This window comes from Aspergillus foveolatus, assembly GCF_047715535.1.
Source record: "Aspergillus foveolatus strain CBS 279.81 unplaced genomic scaffold BDW70scaffold_72, whole genome shotgun sequence".
Taxonomy (NCBI): domain Eukaryota; kingdom Fungi; phylum Ascomycota; class Eurotiomycetes; order Eurotiales; family Aspergillaceae; genus Aspergillus; species Aspergillus foveolatus.
Window position 1 is genome coordinate 52,091 of NW_027396136.1, and position 20,891 is coordinate 72,981.

General features: G+C 52.4%; 8 protein-coding genes across 8 annotated transcripts; 1 reads left to right on the forward strand and 7 right to left on the reverse strand.

The window, feature by feature from the left end:
- Window positions 1–60: 60 nt before the first annotated feature.
- On the reverse strand, window positions 61–1,228 carry BDW70DRAFT_111758 (uncharacterized protein). The gene has a single exon (XM_073734556.1). It carries the CDS (start codon window positions 990–992, stop codon window positions 393–395), a length of 600 nt encoding a protein of 199 aa, XP_073592236.1. The 5' UTR covers window positions 993–1,228; the 3' UTR covers window positions 61–392.
- A 1,496-nt stretch (window positions 1,229–2,724) lies between these two features.
- On the reverse strand, window positions 2,725–4,189 carry BDW70DRAFT_163543 (NAD(P)H-dependent flavin oxidoreductase; the record flags this gene model as incomplete). The annotated part of the gene is made up of 10 exons (XM_073741319.1): window positions 2,725–2,991; window positions 3,045–3,183; window positions 3,228–3,351; window positions 3,410–3,429; window positions 3,491–3,499; window positions 3,555–3,781; window positions 3,838–3,912; window positions 3,967–4,010; window positions 4,058–4,081; window positions 4,129–4,189. The coding sequence occupies 10 exons, from the start codon at window positions 4,187–4,189 to the stop codon at window positions 2,725–2,727; spliced, it is 990 nt and encodes a 329-aa protein (XP_073592237.1).
- A 335-nt stretch (window positions 4,190–4,524) lies between these two features.
- cps1 (Gly-Xaa carboxypeptidase) lies at window positions 4,525–6,659 on the forward strand. Its single transcript, XM_073734557.1, has 3 exons — window positions 4,525–4,913; window positions 5,016–6,367; window positions 6,415–6,659. Exons 1-3 carry the CDS (start codon window positions 4,579–4,581, stop codon window positions 6,471–6,473), a joined length of 1,746 nt encoding a protein of 581 aa, XP_073592238.1. The 5' UTR covers window positions 4,525–4,578; the 3' UTR covers window positions 6,474–6,659.
- A 14-nt stretch (window positions 6,660–6,673) lies between these two features.
- On the reverse strand, window positions 6,674–9,269 carry gta1 (glutaminase GtaA; the record flags this gene model as incomplete). Its single annotated transcript, XM_073743210.1, has 8 exons — window positions 6,674–6,895; window positions 6,945–7,080; window positions 7,127–7,270; window positions 7,320–7,522; window positions 7,578–8,161; window positions 8,222–8,664; window positions 8,723–9,015; window positions 9,076–9,269. The coding sequence occupies 8 exons, from the start codon at window positions 9,267–9,269 to the stop codon at window positions 6,826–6,828; spliced, it is 2,067 nt and encodes a 688-aa protein (XP_073592239.1). The 3' UTR covers window positions 6,674–6,825.
- A 1,931-nt stretch (window positions 9,270–11,200) lies between these two features.
- Window positions 11,201–14,248, reverse strand: anxc4 (annexin ANXC4). The gene is made up of 2 exons (XM_073738086.1): window positions 11,738–14,248; window positions 11,201–11,679 (listed from the first exon to the last, which is right to left on the reverse strand). Exons 1-2 carry the CDS (start codon window positions 13,952–13,954, stop codon window positions 11,368–11,370), a joined length of 2,529 nt encoding a protein of 842 aa, XP_073592240.1. The 5' UTR covers window positions 13,955–14,248; the 3' UTR covers window positions 11,201–11,367.
- Window positions 14,249–15,351: 1,103 nt separating this feature from the next.
- Window positions 15,352–17,544, reverse strand: aspE (septin). Its single transcript, XM_073734559.1, has 3 exons — window positions 17,413–17,544; window positions 16,723–17,327; window positions 15,352–16,667 (listed from the first exon to the last, which is right to left on the reverse strand). The coding sequence occupies exons 2-3, from the start codon at window positions 17,250–17,252 to the stop codon at window positions 15,554–15,556; spliced, it is 1,644 nt and encodes a 547-aa protein (XP_073592241.1). The 5' UTR covers window positions 17,253–17,327; window positions 17,413–17,544; the 3' UTR covers window positions 15,352–15,553.
- BDW70DRAFT_111842 (uncharacterized protein) lies at window positions 17,545–18,167 on the reverse strand. The gene has a single exon (XM_073734558.1). It carries the CDS (start codon window positions 18,086–18,088, stop codon window positions 17,753–17,755), a length of 336 nt encoding a protein of 111 aa, XP_073592242.1. The 5' UTR covers window positions 18,089–18,167; the 3' UTR covers window positions 17,545–17,752.
- Window positions 18,168–19,338: 1,171 nt separating this feature from the next.
- Window positions 19,339–20,654, reverse strand: BDW70DRAFT_153354 (uncharacterized protein; the record flags this gene model as incomplete). Its single annotated transcript, XM_073739620.1, has 5 exons — window positions 19,339–19,464; window positions 19,526–19,811; window positions 19,864–20,025; window positions 20,077–20,133; window positions 20,197–20,654. 5 exons carry the CDS (start codon window positions 20,652–20,654, stop codon window positions 19,339–19,341), a joined length of 1,089 nt encoding a protein of 362 aa, XP_073592243.1.
- Between the last annotated feature and the right edge of the window lie 237 nt (window positions 20,655–20,891).

Consider the following 20,891-nt stretch of genomic DNA (forward strand, 5'->3'; position numbering starts at 1 on the left):
TGGACTAGGGCTATTTCGATTGTTTTGTTCTTCCGCTACTCTTTTGGCATTAGATACCCATTTTCGTCATACAGTTGTTAGCACAGTTGTTATACTCATTAACTGTCAAAGTGTTCGGTCTTGAAGATTAATCTTGATAGGAGTAAACGATCGTGGTATCTAAGTAACAAATTACCGTGCTACCCAGTTGGTGAGGCAGACGAGTAGAGTAGATGAAGTTAAGTAACGGCACATATGCCAAGGATGATTGGCCTGGTCTGACGAAGAATTGAGCCCTGACGTCGAATCGTCCAGCGATATCATAACCATTCCCCTCGTGCCGGGTTTAAGTACAGCGCAGCAGCGCGTATTCTCCGCATCAAACACACTATGGGTGCGTGGTAAGACCCTTTCTAGAACAGACGGACAGCGAATGAAAGCAAAACGGCCCCTAACATCGAAGCGGGACTTCCAAGCACGGCAGCAGCGCCATCATCCGTAGGCGTCGGCGATGCAGCACTGCCCTCGCTACCGTCAGAGGGAGTCGCAGTGGCAGTGGACGAGGTCTCGGCAGCACCGGAGCCCGATTGGTGGGTTGTAGTAGCAACAACAGTCGTCATAGATCCAGCCGCGGAGCCCGTCGGGTCGGATTCAATGGCCGTGAGGATGTTTGTAGGAATTGACGTCGTGGTGGTGCTTGGGGCGTCCGCAGTTGTTTCCGGCTCAGCGCTGCTGGTGCTGACGCTGCCAGAGCCCGTGCTGGCGTTGGAGGACTCGGTCTCGGACTCGGAATCCGAGCCATCAGCCGAAGGGCTGCTAGTCGCGACAGGGCCGCTAACGCCAACAGGAGCACCGACGGCGGTTTCAGCGACGGCTGGGTTGACGCTGTAGGCGGACTCAGGAGTTGAGTTGTCGGCTGTGAGGATGTCTAGGAGCGGGTTCGCATCGTCGGGAATCGCAGCTGCCAAGGGGGCGAGGAGGGCGAGTGGAATGAGGGTCTTGGAGAGATGCATTCTGTATAGTATAGTATAGTACGATGAGGCGAGCTGAAGGAGTGGACGCGAGAGATCTCAGCAAGCAAAGAATGAAAAGGCAGGAAGGAGTAAAAACTAGGAGCGAACGCACAAAAACTCGAACAAACAATCCTCACATTTGAGGACAAACTGACATGTTTAATAGTGGACCGTTTACCAATTTTCAGGCCAGGGTCAGGCAGGGCATGCCGTGGCATGCGTTCGCCAGAGCGTTCGCCTGCACTTCCCGATCTCCATTTCGATCTCCATCCCCATCCGCCCCCTTGGGTCCTTTAGGGAATCAGGATCCCCGCCTGGCATCATCCATCACAGTCTGAAACACAAGCGATATGTCGATCAGGCCCTGGGATTCTCCAGAATCCCCCAGCGCCAAACTCGAACTGGATTCGCGCACTCCACAAGCTCCACTGTTTCTCGAAGCCGTTCGGCGGGGGGACTGTGGGTTCTCGCTTCAGGAACGGTGATGGGTCGGTCGGTGATGGGTCGGTTGGAAATTGGGCTCAGCAGCTGCTTCAGCGAGTGGTGGTTTCAGCCCTGATGATGTCAGGGATCGACACACTATTGATTCATGTTTATCTGTCAAACAAGGAGAGCCGAGGATGAAGGACTGAAAATCAGATCGGATGCAAAACGAGCCTTGCATAAGCTGTCAAACGTGGATAATTCCAAATAGCAGAAAAGCCTTGTTTGTGCTGGAAAGAAAGCGGGAAGAGCAGTCAACAAAGGACACCCAGTCACGAGACCTTTCCTTTTTTCCACTCAACGACTTTGCGCACAATAAAACAGCTCGCTTAACTATCAAGGTATCCAAAACCAACCCGTTTCAACTGAAAACGACACCGTTGAAGAGCATCTGATCCACAATTAGGGGTAGCAGCAAAATCACTCGATGACTGGTACACCCTGCAGTCTTGCACAACCCGTGCTCCCCCCCAGCTCTGTGGCCTCTTAGCGAAGCAGCTTCCCAAAGCAGCTTCCCAAGGAAAAGATCGAGCAGCACATTACTGTATTCACCTTGTTGAGACGGCCGTGCCGTCATTCCTACAGGATATGGCCTTCCCCTTTTTTTTGATGACATAGCATCACGTATCATGGATGTCGGCACGGGCAATCGACGCGTGGATCGGGAAACATGCCGCTTTACTCTCAAGGACCGTGATCATCTTCCACGAGAGTGCCGATCTTTCTCAGAATATGGGCCTGAACCGAGCAACTCCTGGATTGGGACTCTGATACAGCGATTCTTGGTTACTACGCCAGACGTCAACCCAGCTGAGTGACGGAAGAATAACATGAAGGCCTGATGATGAAATTTGGCTTAGCGAAGTATGCGTCTTCGTTTATGGCCCTTGAGTGGTCGTATTTGGAGTATAGAAACTCCGCAGACATCTACTGTATATGCCGCGATAAAGCCCAGACTCAGACTAGGCATGTCGGACTGCACGCTCCGTCGAGCATTAACTAGGAGGCGGAATAAGGTGCAGCTTGCGTGCGCAGTATCAACATTGTGGCGTTAATGAAGTTTGGCTTATACGGTGTTTGATTGGCTTAGCTATTGCTCTATGCAAACAACGGCTATCATATGTTGCAAGGTTACTTGGATGGAGCACCGTAGCGTGGCAACATCCTGAAGACTGCAAATGGTCGCAGACAAAGCAGTTCTACTCCGTATCTCGCATGCACATCTCTACGTCCACCGGACCTGAACCCCTCAAAGGCTGGCGCGGTTGCTATACAGACTGGATGCCTTTGACAGAGCCTCGACCGCCTCCCGCTCGATGGTACGGGCGAGCTCTTCGCATGTCGGAATAGACTTGATCAGCCCGGCCGCAAGACCGACGGACCAGACACCCGCGTTAATGTCCCCCGTCTCGTATACTCCTCTTCCCCGAGCACCAGACATAAAGTGCGCCACTTCTTGGAATTGAGGGTCTAGCTTGCTGTTCTCGATTCTATGTACTTCCAGCGTGACCTCGTTCTATCGACTGGTTAGCATATGAACTTGATTTCGAATTGCTGGTTAAGTCTCACCCGGGCCAAACGCGTGGTGTTGCGGAACTTTCGAAGAACGAGGATTGTGCCGTTCTCGTCCATCTTGACAATTGCCTCTTTGACATTCTGATGAATTGGGGCCTCAACCGTGCACATCCAGCGAGTGCCCATGTTGATCCTGTTCATGTTAGCACAGATTATCCTTAGCGAGTACGATCTTACCCTTGCGCTCCAAGGACAAGTGCCGTAGCCAGTCCCTTGCCGTCGCAGAAACCACCGGATGCGATGAATGGGATCTTCAGCTCTTGAGCGCACCTTCCAAGGAGGATCATAGATGTAATATCATCTACTCGGTCAGTTGGGCTCAATTTACGAAATTTACGACCGAGCTGGAATGTACCTACATTCGCCTCCGTGACCAGCGCTGCGATAATCCCCTGATATTAGTCGCTGTTCCGAACACTCCAGTTGGGAGAGAACTGTACCATTCAATACTATACGCACTGTTAGCTTCGAATCACCTATCCAGGCTGCGATTGAGAAACTCACCCGTCAATGGAGATGCAGTCTACCCCCTTTGCCTGCGCCTTCATGGCATGCCCAAGCGATACGCATTTGTGGATGACAATACAACCGTTGCTCTTGAGGTACTTGAGAATAGGCTCAGGGTTTCCGGCGGTCTCGATGATCTTGATGCCCTCTTGGACGGCAGCCTTAGCATAGGCCAGGTAGTCGGGGGCGTTAATGGCGGGAAGCATGGTGATGTTGACGCCGAACTAGAGACCCTAGGTCAGCCCGCGATGGGTAAATCCCCTCGAGTGGTTAATGATACCGGTTTATCAGTCATGCTTCTACAACGACGGATTTCCGCCCGGAGGGCGTCTGGCGAAGGTTGAGTGAGGGCTGTCTGTCCGTCTCGTCAGAGGACGTTCGTCGTCAAGGAACTGGCTACCCAGCATACTAGGAACCCGAGACCTCCAGCATTTGCAACGGCTGATGTCATTTCTTTTGGGCGTCAGGGACCAAAGATTAGAACACTGAGTGGCACTCACCGGCGCGACCAACCCACATCATCCCTGGGGGATCAGTATAGTCTTTCTAACGATTACGGTAAGGGGCTTACCTCCTTGGACGATGGGGGCCTTGATCCCCAAGGTCTCTGTTAACCACGTCTTGAACGGCATTGTGACAAGCTTCGCTGATATCGAAAATAGCCAGAGATTATGCGTGCTAGCTGCAGGCTGGCCGGGTATTTAAGCCTAGCAGGAGCCGACAAGCCGCGGCTCAGACAGCGATCTTGTCATTGTAGTCAGTTAGATTGAGCAAGTCAGAAATATTCTAACCGACAACTATTCATTAAAATGCTCTCAGAATGCACCGCCTTGTATGTTTGATTCACTAATTCGCCATCATACGGCCCTATCTCGTTATCTATGAGATGGATTTACCCCAATTTCTGCCTACCCCCCACTTCACCTGTCACTTTACTAATGGATCTTCCTCTCCAACTCTCTCACTTCCTCTTCCTCCCTTCAACTACTCACAGCAATACTGAGCTGTTCAGACCGACAGTATGCGGTCCCCATTCACTCCTCTAGTAATTGGCTTGGGCTTCCTATCCCACGCTGGGGCCTTGACAATCCCTTCTTTTCCGCAGCAGCTCCTTGGAGCTTCGGCCGCAGATGAGATTTGCCCTCTTCCTGCAAAAGTCACCTTTGACGATAGCAATCTCTTCCCATCTGTTCAATACGTCCAGAATGAAACCATTCTCCAACGTCAAGTTGATCGTCTTTCCAGAGCTGTCCAAATCCCGACTCAGATCACCGATTACATGACTGATCCCAATGACGACGCGTTTGCGCCCTTTGTTGACTTTCACAAGCTTCTTGCTGAGCTCTTTCCTCTTGTGTGAGCTCACCTGCTTTTTTCCTCCTTGCTTCAATGACCCTTGCGTCACCTGCGTATCCTTCCCAGCTCGGGCTCTTGCTTCCAAAAACTAACCTGAGACAGCTACTCTAAAGCAAAGATCGAGCACGTCAACCGCTTCAATCTTATAATAACACTTGAACCTCCCTCGGCAACTCTGGAAAAGAGAAAACCCCTTCTCTTTACGGCTCATCAAGATGTGGTTCCTATTGACGATGCCTCAGACTGGACGCATCCTCCCTTCTCAGGGTATTTTGATGGCGAGTTTCTTTGGGGACGAGGAAGCAGCGACTGCAAAAACGGCCTTATCGGTCTTCTCTCTGTAGCCGAGGATCTCCTATCTCAGAATTGGACGCCATCTCGACCGATTGTCCTGGCGTTTGGATTCGACGAGGAGGCACAAGGGTATATTGGTGCTGCACGAATCGCTCCTGTTCTGGAGGAGAGGTATGGGAAAGATGGAGTGGAATTCATCCTTGACGAAGGAGGCGGCGGTATAACTACCCTTCGCTCATCGTCACCTTCCACTGGGGAGGAGTTCGAGGACGAGAATGTGATTTACGCGCTCCCGGATGTTGGCGAGAAAGGCGCCGTCACGATCGTCCTTACCCTCACTGTCCCTGGCGGCCATAGTTCCGTTCCGCCCAGACACACTGGGGTCGGCATAATGTCGGAAATAATTTACAAGCTAGAGAATACTGAGCTGGACATTTTCACGCCCATTCTAGGGGCTAATCACCCTTCTCGCCGAGTGTTTGAGTGCCAGGTCCGCCATTCTCCTGAGTACGTGGAGGACTGGCTTGCTTCTGCGCTTGACTTGGATGATCAGGCAGCAACAGCCGAAACAATTGCCAGATCTCGTGGAGAAAGCGTTCGGTACACTCTCCAGTCGTCCCAGGCAGCGGATATATTCAATGGAGGCATAAAGAGCAACGCGCTTCCGGAAAAGATCACCGCTGTCGTGAATTATCGCATCGCGTTGCATCAAACTCCGAAGATGCTGCAAGACCGAGCGGAGAAGATCATAGAGCCCGTTGTAGAGAAGTTCAATTTGACCTGGTCCAGATTCTTGGATATCAACAAGGACGAGATCAGCAGTGAAGTGGCAAGCAGCGGTCATCTCACGCTCTCGACCCTAAATTCTCCTCTCGAGCCAGCTCCCCTTAGCCCTACTGATATCAAGACAAGTCCCATTTGGGCACGGTTTGCCGGTGTTGCCCGCTCGGTCTTCGAGTCCGTCCCGAGTCTGAAAGGCAAAACTGTCGTTGTCGGTGGGGACATCACCACCGGCAACACGGATACCAGGCTTTACTGGAACCTGTCGCCAAACATTTACCGCTGGAGTCCCGCGCGCGAGGGCCGTGCGTTGAATATCCACACTGTGGATGAAAGAGTTGGCATTGATGCTCACCTCGAGGCGATGATGCTGTATTATGGTAGGTCTTCTTCATCGTTGCACGAGCTGGGTAGCTAAGTATTACAGATCTGATCCGAGCCTTTGATGCATGGGACGCTGCGGAACAACAAACCTCAGACCTTTGAGGAACAAGGTTAGTACTAAGCAACTGACGCGATAATCCGATGACGCTATAAATACAATTCAATAGAAGGAATGCAAAAGCAAAAGACTGCATTGGTTCTCATCGTCTTGCCAATATAACACTATGAGTATGTTGACTAGTATCAATGCAAGCTTTACAGATCTGCATTCATAGTACATCACTTTCAGCTACCCAGAGGGCGTTGAAAAGGGCTATAACTGATGCTATATACTACCACACAATGTTACACATCTTAAGCACGACCATATATATCACATCTAACACAAATACTGGCAATGGACCGCTTAGCCGTTCTTCGACCTGATAAAGCATGTATGTACCTGAGAAGAATTTCAGTCGAGAAGCAACAAAGCGAAAGCTCCGCCCATGACAGGTCGAGCGATGAAAACTACCGGTGGGTAGCTGAGTAAATCAGTAAAGTGTCTCCTAAATTCTAGGTAACTACACTTACTCTCCGGTTACGGTGTCATAGAGATCCGTAAGTGGACGGTTCGTTGGCGTTTCGTTTATCCACTGGGCAAGTAGTTTGATGAACATGTCTCGTGTGCTTACCGATGCAACTGCTGCCGTGAAGAGCTCCCAATCACCTGAGACAGTCAATTATACCTCTGCGACGAGTAGATGGCAACGTACCTTTTGTGTATTGATGGCGGGTATCCAGTGGCACTCCGTATTGACCCTGGATCGTCGGGTAGAAGTTGCTCTGCATGTCATACACAGATTGCGGGACCAGGTTCAGACGTAGCTCGCGATCAGCGTAAAGGTTGTACAGGAGTCCTTAAAAAAATCAGTACTAGCCAAGCACCACATTGTGGAGTACACAAACCATGAGACTCGTTTGATCCGTATGACAATGTTGTATGCGGATACGTTGTGTTACGTGTAATTCCCAAAATCTGCCATTTTTCGATATAATCGTGGGCGTAATTGGTGAGATTCTTCTTATCATCAGAGTCGCCTGCCAGGCTAGCGATGACAGACATGGCCTCGATACCGATTATTCCCTTCAGGGCAAGGTTGGTTTGGTTCCTAGAGACGCCATTAGTTTGGTTCGAGAGGCAACTATACGTCAGTAGGGACGTACGCCAATGGACCCGCGAAATCATCTGTCGATATTTGGTTCGCCGGATAGAGAGAATCTTCAATCAAGTACTCCGTCCAACGTCTCAGTATTGTATAGTGGCTTTCCAGGTACCCTGTGTCCCTGGCCTTCTGTGCATATGCTAGAGCCATGATCACCATATTACCACACTCCTCTAATGGCATTGGCTCGTCATTGCCATCCAGGTGGCCTGTAGCGTTAGGGTAATGAGCACCGATATCATGCATGGCATAGGAGTTGGGGTAATTGCCAGACTCCTGGATCTCAAAATGTGGACGCAGGAGATATTTAAGCAGTGCTGGGTTGGTGTATAAGAAGACGGGATGAGCAGGGAAGATCACATCTACCGTGTTCATGTTGCCGTTGGAGGAGATTTCTTTCATAAAGAGATAAGGATCATTGGCTGGCCCACACAGCTGGGTTGCAGCGAAAGCTTGACGAATGCTGAGGGATGTAATGGTAAGGTAGTCGTGACCGGCAGCGGCAACGGAATCTTGTGCAATTCGCCGATCAAGATCTGAAGAAAGAGAGTTTGACTTCTGATAATCATGGTGGAAGAAGTCAAGCTAAAATAGGGTCTCTGAGTAAGTCCCAGGGTGTCTAGCTTCTACAGGGGGAGCACTCACGGCATCCAAGGCAGTGCTAAAATAGCTCGTCCACAGAGCAGGCAAAGGAGAAAGGGTGGAAGAGCTCCCGCTATACTGGATCGCCTCTCGCTGGGTTAGTCCTATTGAGAAAAGCACCCTAGTAGAAGAGCTGATAGACCCAAGGTCATGGGCAAAACCAAACACCGGCCAGTTGTTGGAGATAGCTCTGTGGTTAGCGTCGTTGTTATTAGTTAGCTTTCCATTGCGCGCAAAAGCTCCCCGCACATCAATATCTGGACCAGCTTGGTAAGTGAGTCCCGCTACATTGTCGGTTGCCCAGTACCAGTCACCCCATTCAGCTTGGTCTCTATGCTCAGAGAAGAGAAGCGGTGTCTGGCGATAGATCTTATGATAGGCTACGCCGTCACTGGTTACACCATAGTCCCATTGTGCTATGGCGGAACGGTCGCCAGACACAAATTCTAGAGAACAATCAATAAATAGTTTTCACTTGGCTGAAGTATGTCCAGGTAAACTCACCAGCTGATATGTCGGCGTACACCTGTACACTGTGGGACTGTCCGTCGAGCGAGGTGACACTCACGTCAAGATACGAAAACACTAGGGACTGCCGTCGAAGATCATTCGGTGTAATGGGTGAAAGGAAGGTTATCTTCATCTCTACCATATCACCAATATGCATGGTGAAAATGCTCTTCGTTGAAGTGTACTCATACGCAGTCTGGTTCACAGTTGTTGAGCCTGGAAGGCCCATCCATGTATAGACCTGGCCATCCACACGAATTAGGCCAGCCCATCCTGTTATTTGGCCTCTATACCAATGATTCGTTCTCAGCTCTCTGTGATGATTATGCCAGGTTCATAGCACTCACTCCCAGAACGTTGGCCATTCCCCTGCAAGGTAGCCTCCATTGCCGCCATCTTTTCCTGCCGGCAGCCAAGTACTCAAGTACGGGGATTTGACCGCTAGAGGAAGAGCCGGAGGGCGAGCTGGAGAAAAAGTCGATGCGGCTTCTGTAAGGATAGCCAGGGATGCGCACAGGATGCCTAATAGAAAAATACGCATGTTGATCTGGGTAGGTGATCCTCAGCCGTGCAACCCCCTTTTATCAGGGCCAGTTTAAACTCAACACAGAAGATTTATGAAGCAAGCTCAAGGAGTGACAAATAATCAAGCAGCAATGTGGCCCTTGGGAATGGGCAGCGGAATGCTAGGCACGGCTGTACAGTGGATAGATCTTGCATTCCAGGCGGATGAAGGATTCTTTATAGTATTCTAGGAGTCGACGCTTGGTGCCAGCATGTGGAAAGCCCTGTCTAGACTCTTTCGAATCGAGGCAAAAGCATCTGCACATGCATAGGCATAACTTTCTCGAATAATGTCGTCTGACCGACCATTCTATCTGCACCAGCGCTTGCAGTCGACATTATACACAGTGAAAACGAAAGAAAATAGCCAATCGAGCGAAGGAAGCAGGGGTTTCAAATTGGGTGTATATTCCACAGAGAAGATCCGTCCCTATAAGAATCAATCATGAGTATCTCTTATATGCTCCACCGCTACTCTGCAGAACGGTTTGAAATACGACTGACCAGGGAGGATCTACTCAGAACGGCGCGGGAGCCTATAGTAGCCAAGCTTAGAAGTAAGCATGGAGTTCGACCAAGCGAAAGTAGATCTGTTACGCCGTCAATAAGGTCATTTGCCGTGGTAGCATGGGTTATTCAAGAACGTGGGGGCCTCTCGGAGGGTTATGAGAGGGTTCCAAGCTGATCCAGAGCAGGAGCATACCGAGGAGAGAAGTGTTGTGCGGGAAAACAGAGGAGCTGGAGAGCGAGGAGCGAGGCGAAAACATGGGACTGGAGAGTACCTAAAGAGGAAGGTGCCATGCCTCAGAGTCCTCTACTCTTCCGTCCAGCACTTGAAGGAACCCTTCACTCTTCACACCCTTTGTCATCCCAAGCAATATTTCCATATAAGGCCCCTCACATTCCTGTACGGAATGACGCTGGAGAGGATCATGCAAGAGACTGGACTAGATATTGCCTCATTTCCCTGGTTCTTCTCTTGGCTGTCCTGCGCTGCAACGAAAATCCTGGCAACCGACTGGCTACTCATTGTTTGCATACTCTGGACAGAGTTGTTGGCTGGATGTCTGTGCCTGCATTGTGTGACACCGTCCCCACCATACAAAGCCAGTGTGTGCCCCGAGTATCTTCTACCCCTCATATGTACATCACCGGATCAGCGTACATCACAAGAGACTGACTTGATGCAGATCCGTGCATGACCCAGCCCAACCCGAGCCAAGCGACACTCCAACAGCCAGAATCAAAGAGAAATGCGGAGGCCCCGTCATTAACCCGCTACTTGCCCCTCCTGCGGCTCGGCGTATATCCTCAGCACAGATGACGCATAAACAGAAAGCTGAAAGGGGTATGGACACACAGAGGTCCGTTTCGGCCTCGCCGTGAAGGCGAATGTTGACGAACAAGCTTGGAGCAATCCGCTTCGTTTGGCACAGCAGATGTTGGGAGTTGCCCATCCACGCAGGTACAGAGGACATGGGACAATCAGGCCTTGCCGGTCTGGGTTACGGATCAAGTAGGCGAACACTGCAAGCTGAGGTGCTGATACTCGCACAGCATAGCGGACCAGGGTTCGTTAGTGCCTACATGTTGGGACCGGAGCCTCCAAGGTATAACAATTTCGCGGTTCGACACCAGCAGTTATACGCCCAGCAGCCTCTCGAGGTTTGATTATATGGTGATCAATCTTGTGGTACGTAGTATGGAGTACTTGTACAGTACACGGATCATTTCAGAATGCCGTACATCCTAGACATTGGGTATCCGTGCCGTTGGCTTGACGAGAGTAGAATCGTGACACCAGCACCAGTCCTCGCATCGTTTCATCCTCCTTAAGTATGGTAAATTGGTAGAAACAGCAAACAGCAAACAACGAACTTGTGTACCCGCCCATGTTTCTATTGCCAACCGTTACGCGATTTAAAAGGTCACATATTTAGGGACAAGCTGTCCAAATTTTCATAAATCATCATACAAGCCGCCTTCGAGAATCATAGCTCAGGCCGAGAGAGATTCCGCCAAAAGAAGAGATAAAATAGAAAGCAGAGACATATAAAATAGGCACATAGACGCTCTCAACTCTTTGACGCATGCGTCTTCGAGCTGCGCGCCAACTGTATACAGAACTCTCCCCACTCACTGCCACCACTACTGGGCAAGATTTCCTCCGCAATAGCCTCCTCCAGTCGTTCGCCATATCGCCGCCGGAACTCGACCTTTACATTCTCAAGATGTCTTGGTTCCCAGTGGAGGCGAACAAGTCTGGAAATCAACAACTCCGATCTCTCTCTACCAGATCGGGACTCCCGAAGAGCCTGGTGGAGAAGAAGTGCATCGCGCATAGGTCGGTTGATTGCTCCATTCAAAATATGTGCTAGAGTTTCGCCCTATTCACAGATGAGTAAGTATAAAGAGACCTGAAGGAAAAAGGAGAAGAAAACTCACCACAAGATTTTGAGATTTCTGGATCATATCCCGCGCAAAGTTCCGCTGGTAAATCTTGTCGTAGGCGCGCAAGACCTCGCGCAAATGCGAGTCGCTCCGGCGCACAATGATATATATCATGGCCGTCTCGCCACCGTTTCGCGAAACAAGAGCTGCATGGAGAGCCTGGACGTCACGATGGACAAGCTCGGCATCAATGGGATCGCGCTCGCTCTGCCTGCCCTCTTCGAGCGCGAGTAGGACCGCCGTGCGGAACTTGTCTGCCTTCAGCTCGGCCTTCATGCACTTCTCTAGGCTGTCAAGGTACCGCGAGTCTTTGAAGGATTCCTTGATCTCGCGCATCTCGCCGTTACTGCGGCCAAAGAGGGACTCGATGAGGAGCTCGCGTCTGGACGAGCCAGACTGGTAATAGCAGTTTGCCCAGAAGGCTTCGGATTCCCAGCGGCCGAGGGCGGTTGCGTAGCACACTTTGCCGAAGGCGCTGTTGCCCAATTTGACGCGGATGTGTTTGGCCAGGTTGACACCCTTGCCGTGGATCTTAACGTGCTTTTTGTATTCCTTTCGGAGGTCGAGCATCTCGTGATTGGTTAGGTGAGGGAGCACCTGGATTAGAGTTTTGGTGTCAATGTTTCGCGAGTGCGAGAGGGCGTCACGTAGCGCGAGGGCGTCGTCTGTGGCATCGTAGAAGGATACCTCTTTTCGTCGGTCTGTGCCAGGGGATACCAGGGCAACAGAGTCGGGGCCGCCTCCTCTAGAGTCTCTGGATTCGTGGCGTCCATGCCGTACGCGGCTGTTTCCTCGTTTAGAGCGATCGCTTTTGGGCTCCTTGAGGCCTCCTTCTTCGTCTTTGGATTTCTTGGACTTGCGTCTTCTTCGCCGTTCGCTATCTGTGCTGTGATCCAGCGGTTCGAGGTCAGAGATGTCGTCGTCTCTCGGCGCGATCAGGATCGGTGACGGCATGGGGGATATGCTTTGATATGTCCCTTTGTATGCCTCCAGCAATGGGCTAGCCGGTGGGTTATTAGGATCAGGGCCGGAAACACTCAGGTTGTTGGTTGAAACGCTGAGACTGGCCGGACGAGTTTGTCGACTTCCCGGCGCAATCTCAATATACTGTGGTCCACTCGTAGCCGTGGTCGAGTACTGAGGGGCTGTAGTGTACCTAACCCCGGCGTATTGGCCGTCGCTTGTCTGGCCACTGGCCTTGGAAGGCGGCGCGTACGTAGTTGCCGTCGCGGGCTTAGCCGAGTACCGGACATTGGGGTCGATCTGCGCATACTTAAAAGCTGGTGGGTTGGCGTAGAGATTGGGATCTCCCGAAGGGTTGCGTTGATGACTCGCTGCGCTCACGGGTGCGGCATATGGCGCGCCAGATGTCGGAGGCTGCGTATTCCACTGGACATGCGGATTCTGCACAGGGTCCGAGCTAACATACTGCGTTGTGTGCGGGCCCGAGGTCGTGGTCGGAAACGCCCCGGGCATTGAATCCCCGGCTGATGTCGGCGGCACAAAGCCCGGTTTCTCACAATCTGGTACAGGTGCCCAAGCAGACTGTGGCTCTGAAGTAGGCGGTCCCGTGCGCGCAGGCTGACCAGGGCCATATCTGGAATAGCCACTGACTACATCTGCACTATGCCTGGGGCTGGTTCCCGCATTGAGCGCTCCCGTCATGAGCGGCTTCTCTGAAGGAGGCCGGGTCGCAGCGGAATTGCCCTTGTACCCATAATATCCACGCTCCAAACCTTCAGGAATATCACCGTAGGCCAAATCATCGTCTGAATCCGAATAAATGTCTTCATCCGAATACGCATCAAGCTGCGCGGAGCTCCGCTGCGGCGGCTGAGAATACCGCTGGCTGCTCCGCTTCGTCGCGCCTCGACTCTCTCCAGAATCGGAATGATAGTAGTAGTCGCGATCGTTCCGTAAGCGCGTATATGAATCTCTAGCCTCGCGCTCGCGCTCGCGCTCACGCTCATGCTCCGAGTCAGAGTCGTAGCGAGACGTCTTACGGTAACCACGGAGGGGGCTGGCGCCCCGACTCGTGCGCGCTTTCTCGTCGACAGTTTCAGCGAGTAGATAACTGCTCTTCCTCGCGGGATCGGGGCCAGGGCCAGGAGAAGGCAGGCGAGGGTCGCGGGACGTGGAACGATCACGGGTCCGGCCGCTGGGGGACCTGGACCGGCCTCGCGACCGTGGGTCGTTGACCTGGAGAGACATCGACTGGACCTAGAGGCACGCAAGAAGAAGCCGACGATTTTCGAGCACTGAAGCTTCCCCACAAACTGTTCGAGTGCCCAGGGCGGACAGCAGTGGCGGATGCAATGCGGTGTGTTTGTCCTACTACAAAGTATTGCGGGGTCAGAAAGGTAGGAGGGGATGCGCACAAACACCGCAGTCAAGCGAGAGGGAGAGGGGACGAAGCAGAAACCAAAAAAGAGGAAGAATCCAGAAGGCAAGAAGAGCGTCTAATCTAAGCTCGAAACTCCAACCCCAAGGAGGGGCAGGATCTCCCGACTTTTTGTTTAATCTGTTCTTCATTCGCCCTGCGGCTGAACCGAAAATATGCCCCCAGCTGAAGAGGTTGGGGGCGAGACACACAACTTTTCCCAGCCATGTTACAGATTCTGTGTCCCATGCACAAGCTATGCATAATTGGCAGTCTGGCAGCGATTCTGTCGATTCCGCAGTGCGATTTCCAATCGTCGCCACTCTCTTCAGCCATTTGGAGCCGCATACGGAGCTTACAATGCATCGTCCAAGGCTCTACTACTGCGGGTGTGCAGACTAGCTCCACTGCTTCGATCGCTTGACTGGCGACTCTCTAGCGTCTGGTGTGTAACAAGAAGCAGCAAGCTCAGCTGAATGGAGGAATGACGAGTCACGCACAGAAATGCCTCGGAGACTAGGCTAGTGCTCGTATTGCATCAGCCGGCCCCTGCAAGCAAGGCTGGCGGGCCATCCAACCGCTCTGCCCCAGCCCAGGGCCGTATAAAAGACTCGCGCCATTGGCTGCTTCTCACTGGAATCAGCGGGTGGTTGCAGTCGCAGGATTCATAGCCTTGAAGAACCGGGCGCTTAACGAGGCCGGTTGACCTAGGTCCTACAGAGTACACGATTCTCACAAGATTGAGAAAAGAAGCGGATGTGGTATTCTTCCACAGTAAGACTGCAAATAATCAAGAATACATGGGGTGGAAGCGAGGCGAAATAAGAGAAAAATTGGAGTTAACCAACGGTCAGCTCTGGGAGTTTCCAATTTGATTGACACCGGGGTACACAAAATGGGACGGGTCGGGTCAAAGACACCGGAATATGGCAGTGACATCCTAGTAGTAGAACAAAAGGTGGTATAATGAACATAAAACAAAGTCGAAGTTCGAACGTAAATAAGGCATATCTTCCGACTGCGCATCCAAGGATGATAGATTTCGGCCGTGGCGCAGATGGGTCAGCTTGGTAGATCCAAGGCCTCAGTGAAGAGGCTTGCATCTACCTCTGCTATGCATGCAGAGCCTCAAAACGTGCAAGAGCCGCGCGTCGAAGGTCGATTCCGGCTTACCATTTTGAGCATGCCTGAGGCCGCTGCGTATCGTTGTAGTCAGACGTTATCAGAAGTCGTAACGGCCGAGTCGAGACAGGGACCGCGGGATAACAAGGTCACCTGTTTCGGCTCAAGGGGCGATCAGAGGTGCCAAGGCAGAGCCAGCAGCGCACGACCGCACAAGAAGTAAGGAAATTGGAGAAGAGAAGGAGGGGAATTGAATCAAGGAAAAGTCGAGGTTTCGAAAAGACAGAGCCGAAAAGCTGTGGTACCAGTTACCTTGGCCGACGTGCAAAGTCAGGGCCGGTTCTGCCGCCGAATGATCTTGGCTTTGGCGAAGCAATAGCATCGTGACGGTTCAGGCGGCTGGTTCTCCAGCGTTCATACCAGATAACACGGCTAGCCTCACGCAGTTCAGAACGCCATTCGCTGAACACGGAGTCTTTGAGTTTCAGGAAGTCGCAGTGCTCTGGATTGTACGGGTCAGCAAAACCCCAAGGAAATTTGCGACCAATGGGACCATCGCCCTGGAGCGAGTATTTGTCGGGCGACAGAATCGAGAAAGGAAGTAGGGGAACAGCCTGGGAAGCGACGTCTTTCTGAGAGCCCTCACTGCGTTGTGTAGGGGATTCTGGCGCTTTCGGCTCGGTCTCCTGTTTAGTCTGGTCGTCTTCAGTTTCGCCGGGGGCGTCTTCAGCTTCTGGAGTCTCGCCGTCCTCTTCGTCTTCGCCCTCTGAAGACGTGTACTCCTCCTGGTCTTCAAGGGTAAGGATTTCAAGAGGGTCGATGTTGGCCTTCTTCAGGCTGTCCCACACTGCTTTCCTGAGGTATGTCATGTGCGCCGCGGTGATAGTATCGGCCTTGCTAATCACAGGAACGACCGTGGTCTTGCCGATAACGGTCCGAAGAACCTGGAGATCGAGATTTTCGTCGAGGACTCCCAGAACTTTAGAATCAGACGCCCGAGGCGTTCCTTGAGCAGCGCGCTCCGCAGCCGCGATATTTTCATCCAGTCGCGACGGGTCGAGAATCAAGAAAGTACAGTGGATGTGGGTGTCGCGGGCTCCAGGAGAACGGACGACTTTCATTTCCTCGTTCAACGTCTCTTCGAATTTACTCTCCAGGAAGCCAGTAACACCACGCAGCTGGATGTCGACGACGTTCTTCTCGAGCCCCTGGGAGTCCCAGAGGGTCAGACCAATACGCTCCCCATCGATTTCGGTTTCAAGGTAGTGGGAAGTGTATCCTTCGCTGGCGGGGTTGTGGTTATCATATTCCACTTCGTCAGGCGCACGCGAGGGATGTTTATGCGGGGGCAGAGCCAGCGACTTGCGGAGAAAGCTAAGAAACGAAGTCTTGCCTGAATTTCGCGCACCGATGACAAGAATACTGTATCTAGTGTTAGCACGGTCTCGTCGGCTTCCATGGTGCACGCTCTACTCACTTGTACGGAGTAGGGTCCTTGCGGCGGCGCAGTCTGCGCGGGTTGTTAACGGTGCTGACATAGCTGCTTGCATAGCTGTAACGGCCGCGATGGGTCATGCTCTCAGTTCGAGCGTAGGGGTCGCTGTAGTCAGGCGGCACCGGAGTACTCATCGCGCTACGGGACGGTCGAGATTGACTGGGTGAAAGAGGGCTGGTAACGTCAGCAACACCATTGCGGGTTTCGTCGCCCCCAAAGGTTTCGATGACTGGAGGAGGCGAGAAGTCAGGCAGACGTGGAGGTTGTTTCGGCCGTGCCTCACGCTGACGCCGAAGCTCCTCTTCCATCTGGGCCTTGGACATCTTTTTGCCACGGGGCTTGGTCCCGATTGGTTCAGTCGACTTGGAACGGCGCAGGAAGCCTAGGGACGAAGAAGTTCTGCGCGAAGAATCCTTGGTCTGGGAGTGACCATTTTCTGAAGGGACAGGAGGAGGGTCGATGGGAGCTTGGCTCCGGCCGGGGGTCCGGGGTCTTGTTGCAGTAGCCGCCATCGGTAAGATACCTGTAGGACTCGATTCTGTAACACGAGGGGCCTGTCAGTCAGAGTGGGGACCTGCGAGTGGCTGCTGTCTCAGATTTAGATTCTTCGCAAATGAGAGGTACATATATGGTATCTAATTGCGACGATTGCACGTCCCATCAGGCACTCACCAGATTTTTTGGAATGGTCCGTAATGGTCCCTAATTAAACCCGATCCTTGCGCCGTTGGTTCTATCACCAGCGATGAAATCGATCGGATCCACGCAACCGTCGACCCGAGACCACGACGGGAAATATGCCCTGAACGTCAATTCAAAGAAGCAGAGGCTAACTATATCGACACTTCACGAGTCCAGCAAGCGAATGCCGAGTGATTGAGACTGTGCCTTCGAAGGAGAATTGGCGAGCAAGAGACGTCGAAGAACGGCAGATCCGGACGACGAAATTGCGGTAGTTTTTCACGCTTTTCCCAGGCTCGAATTGCAGGGGCAGAGAATCGAAATAGCCTGCTCACAGCGTCCGACTGATGCGGCGCATATAAGTGAGAACGATCAACAGAAGAAAGGAAATGGGAAGGAATGGAGTGAAGGAAAGGAGAGGGGAGAGAGAACGGAAGAGAGAAATGAAACGAGAGGCCTGGACGGCGGGCAGACTGAATGAAGATCGGCCAGTGAGCACTGAGAACTGCTTTCTAGACTGACGAACTCTTGTACAGCAGCGCACGAGGTGCTTGCTGCAGCCCAACTGGCGGCGTACAGGGGATGGCGCGGGCGAGGTCGAGATTTGAAGCGCGGCAGGATCTTGCACCAGCTGCAGACGCTCGTCTCTGCTACTTTGTTCTACCATTCTACAGTCTCTTGGCCGCAAGTTCTCCAAAACACAGGCAGCTTGAGCTCTGGCTGAAGCGATTCAGGGGCAAAAAAACGTCAAGGGACTAAGTCTAGACTCCCCCACTCCGACTGGCTTGGCTGGGTTTAGGTTTGGTCTGCGAGTGCTGGACGGCCGCCATTCGAGAACTTCCCGTCTCAGCGGCAGCCCTTCGCTGGTTTGCTGGACCGATGCACTGCTGCACTGATATACGGATGAACTGATCCTCTGATGGACTGATACTAATGTCGCTGGTAGCGAAGTCCACCTTTGCGGTGCTCCATGACCGCTGAACATAACGATAGACTTGGGCTGGATTGGGTGTGACCGAGGCCGAGCTGGGGAGGTCTATGACCCAGTGCGACCGGCATAAGCCTTCAAAATTGGGCCCGACGATCGCCAAACTCCATCCATATTTAAACGTTCATGCAGTCGACTCGCTAGACGGTCATCGAATCGGATCCAGCCGGCTCATATTTCAACGGTCATCGAACATGGAAATTTGGCTTGAAGAGAATAACTGTCGAACATTTGGAGTTCTCGAGTCTCAAGACTTGGGTGTTGGGACCATCGCGGCTTCATCCGGCCGTGGCCCAAACACTCCACGAGCCCACAGACTCGCAAACTCGCAGTTCGCCGTGGAGTGGGCACGTGGGGGTTGCAGTCCTCCGCCTGTCACTTTGCAATTCTACAGCCCAATTGCTGTCCCGCTGTGCATAAATTCTCCGTCTGCCGGCATTTATAGACCTCGTCTGTAAGTACTTTGTACTTCGCTCTGAAAATGCCGTCTCGACTCTCCTGATCTCTATTGGAGCGGTGTAATTAGTGGCAGAAAATTGCGCGCCGGCATGACTTGAAGCGTGAAATTACCGTACGACCTTCAGCTATCCACACCGTCCGACGAAACACGAAATGTGGTGTTTGATTGGCTGCTACAACCACCCAGGCAGCATCCGTTCGATCGAACTATGTCCCAGGGCGAGTTCCCTTTGCTCCGCTAACCAAGGGAAACTGTTGCCCCGATTCATGGTTCTGTCGTTTTTCAATGGTATTCCCGACCCCTGACTCTGACTCGAGTCGGATTTCGCCTCTCGAACAACTAGTCCGTACGCAGGAAGTGTTAGGAAATGTTTACACAGATATATCATCATCCGGTGGCATCTTCGATTCCAAAAATCGTCACAATATGATACACGACATAGCAGAAATCGATCGATGTTCTCTAAGGTCTAAAAACACCTGCAAACTGCGAAGAGGGTTTCTGCCTCACCAGGCTCGTAGCAACGGGAAGGTGGGGGGGGACTCTGGTCGGCCATATTATCACGCAGAAACAGTCGGCGACGCAGACGCAGCGTCTAGCGACGCGACGCTCCAGATTCGGAATGGCAGAACTATACATGGGCTGCTTGGACACACCTGCTCCCGCTGAATGTTCTTAAACTTCGGGCCATTGGGCCCTCCCACGTACTTGGCTTGTCCGAACAATTCAGGGCCTCCCTGGAGCGCATCATCACCCCATCTCCCGTTGAAGTCCAACCAGTTCACTGGGAAGCTGGGGTCATAGGGCTCGAAGGTCTGCGTGGCTGGCACATAGGCATACGCATAGGCGCCCAAGGCGGGGTCCCACAAAACGCCCTGGTTCGTCTGATCAACGAGAAAGCCAGCTGGAAGGTTAAGGCCGGGGATTGTGTGATCATGGCCACTGGGAACTGGTTAATGCGGGTTTATAAGGGACGGCCGCGTCGGGATCTCACCCTGGAGTTGAGTATACGGCATGGGTCCCGTTCCCAGAGTATGCTACGGGCCGCTTTCCCTGCTTCTCTGTCGCATCATATGTGAATGCCTGCCCTCCAGAGTGCTGGCTGTACCAGATGGCCTGCGGCGCCCCGTCCTGGAATCGGATCATGTTATGCTCCCTGCATCAGCGACCGTCAGTTCGAAGCCCTGCCACAAGCGACTTTACTCACCAGTCTCCAACGTGGTTGCCAAACTCCATTCCCAAGACCGTGTTTCCTTGATTATAGCTATCCGCGATCAGAACGGCACTTCCGGCAGATAGAGCGCCCTGTTCCGGACGAAGAACTCACGAGTAAAAATAGAAGTAAAACGCATCGACCTCGCCATCGCCATGATCGTTTACGACGATAATTGACGAAACATCGCTGGCTTGACCGTTCTCATCGAACTCTGCGCCGTAAAACCACCCAGGCTGCGGGTTCGCGTCAATGCCTTCTTGCGACGTCAGATACACGCTCTCATTACCCAGCGCATTGAGCTGATCCAGGTTATCTAGCGTAAGCGGCGACGGGGCGCCCTCGATTGGTTCATAGTTCACCTTCGGCAAAACATGATCCAGGTGCTCAGCGATGCCGGAAGGCTTGTATCGGTCTTCACTGTGAAGCCATACCAGGGGAGCTAGCCTCGTCAGTTCTTCTGTAGCGCTAGACCCAAATGTAGAAAGCAACTTGCCATAATCCAGCACGTAGTCCGGTATAGCCGTCGCGGCCAGGGCGGCATCTACAGAACGAGGAAGGGACATGGACATCTTAGCGACGCGATTGATCAAAGTCTTCTCTTCTCAGCACCAAATGCGAATCTCTAATTTGGCACGGTCTCAATGCAGGACCCCTCGTATGCGCTGCGATACCCTATATACCCCGACCACGAACAGGGTTTGTTACATACAACGCAGCCCTGCACAACACTAGAACCTCAGCTGCCGTGATCACTGACCTGCGGATTGCAGTCGGTCAATGTTAGCCCCTGTCTATCCACTCGTGCG

Excerpts from the sequence above, each read along its gene's own strand:
- cps1 (XM_073734557.1), top strand. The coding sequence starts at position 4,579 with ATGCGGTCCCCATTCACTCCTCTAGTAATTGGCTTGGGCTTCCTATCC. Across the intron at positions 4,914-5,015 it reads GCTGAGCTCTTTCCTCTTGT|CTACTCTAAAGCAAAGATCG; the intron begins GTGAGCTCACCT and ends AACCTGAGACAG. Across the intron at positions 6,368-6,414 it reads GGCGATGATGCTGTATTATG|ATCTGATCCGAGCCTTTGAT; the intron begins GTAGGTCTTCTT and ends TAAGTATTACAG.
- BDW70DRAFT_111758 (XM_073734556.1), bottom strand. The coding sequence starts at position 992 with ATGCATCTCTCCAAGACCCTCATTCCACTCGCCCTCCTCGCCCCCTTG.
- BDW70DRAFT_111842 (XM_073734558.1), bottom strand. The coding sequence starts at position 18,088 with ATGGTAGAACAAAGTAGCAGAGACGAGCGTCTGCAGCTGGTGCAAGAT.
- aspE (XM_073734559.1), bottom strand. The coding sequence starts at position 17,252 with ATGGCGGCTACTGCAACAAGACCCCGGACCCCCGGCCGGAGCCAAGCT. Across the intron at positions 16,668-16,722 it reads AAGGACCCTACTCCGTACAA|TATTCTTGTCATCGGTGCGC; the intron begins GTGAGTAGAGCG and ends CACTAGATACAG.
- anxc4 (XM_073738086.1), bottom strand. The coding sequence starts at position 13,954 with ATGTCTCTCCAGGTCAACGACCCACGGTCGCGAGGCCGGTCCAGGTCC. Across the intron at positions 11,680-11,737 it reads AGAAATCTCAAAATCTTGTG|GGCGAAACTCTAGCACATAT; the intron begins GTGAGTTTTCTT and ends ATCTGTGAATAG.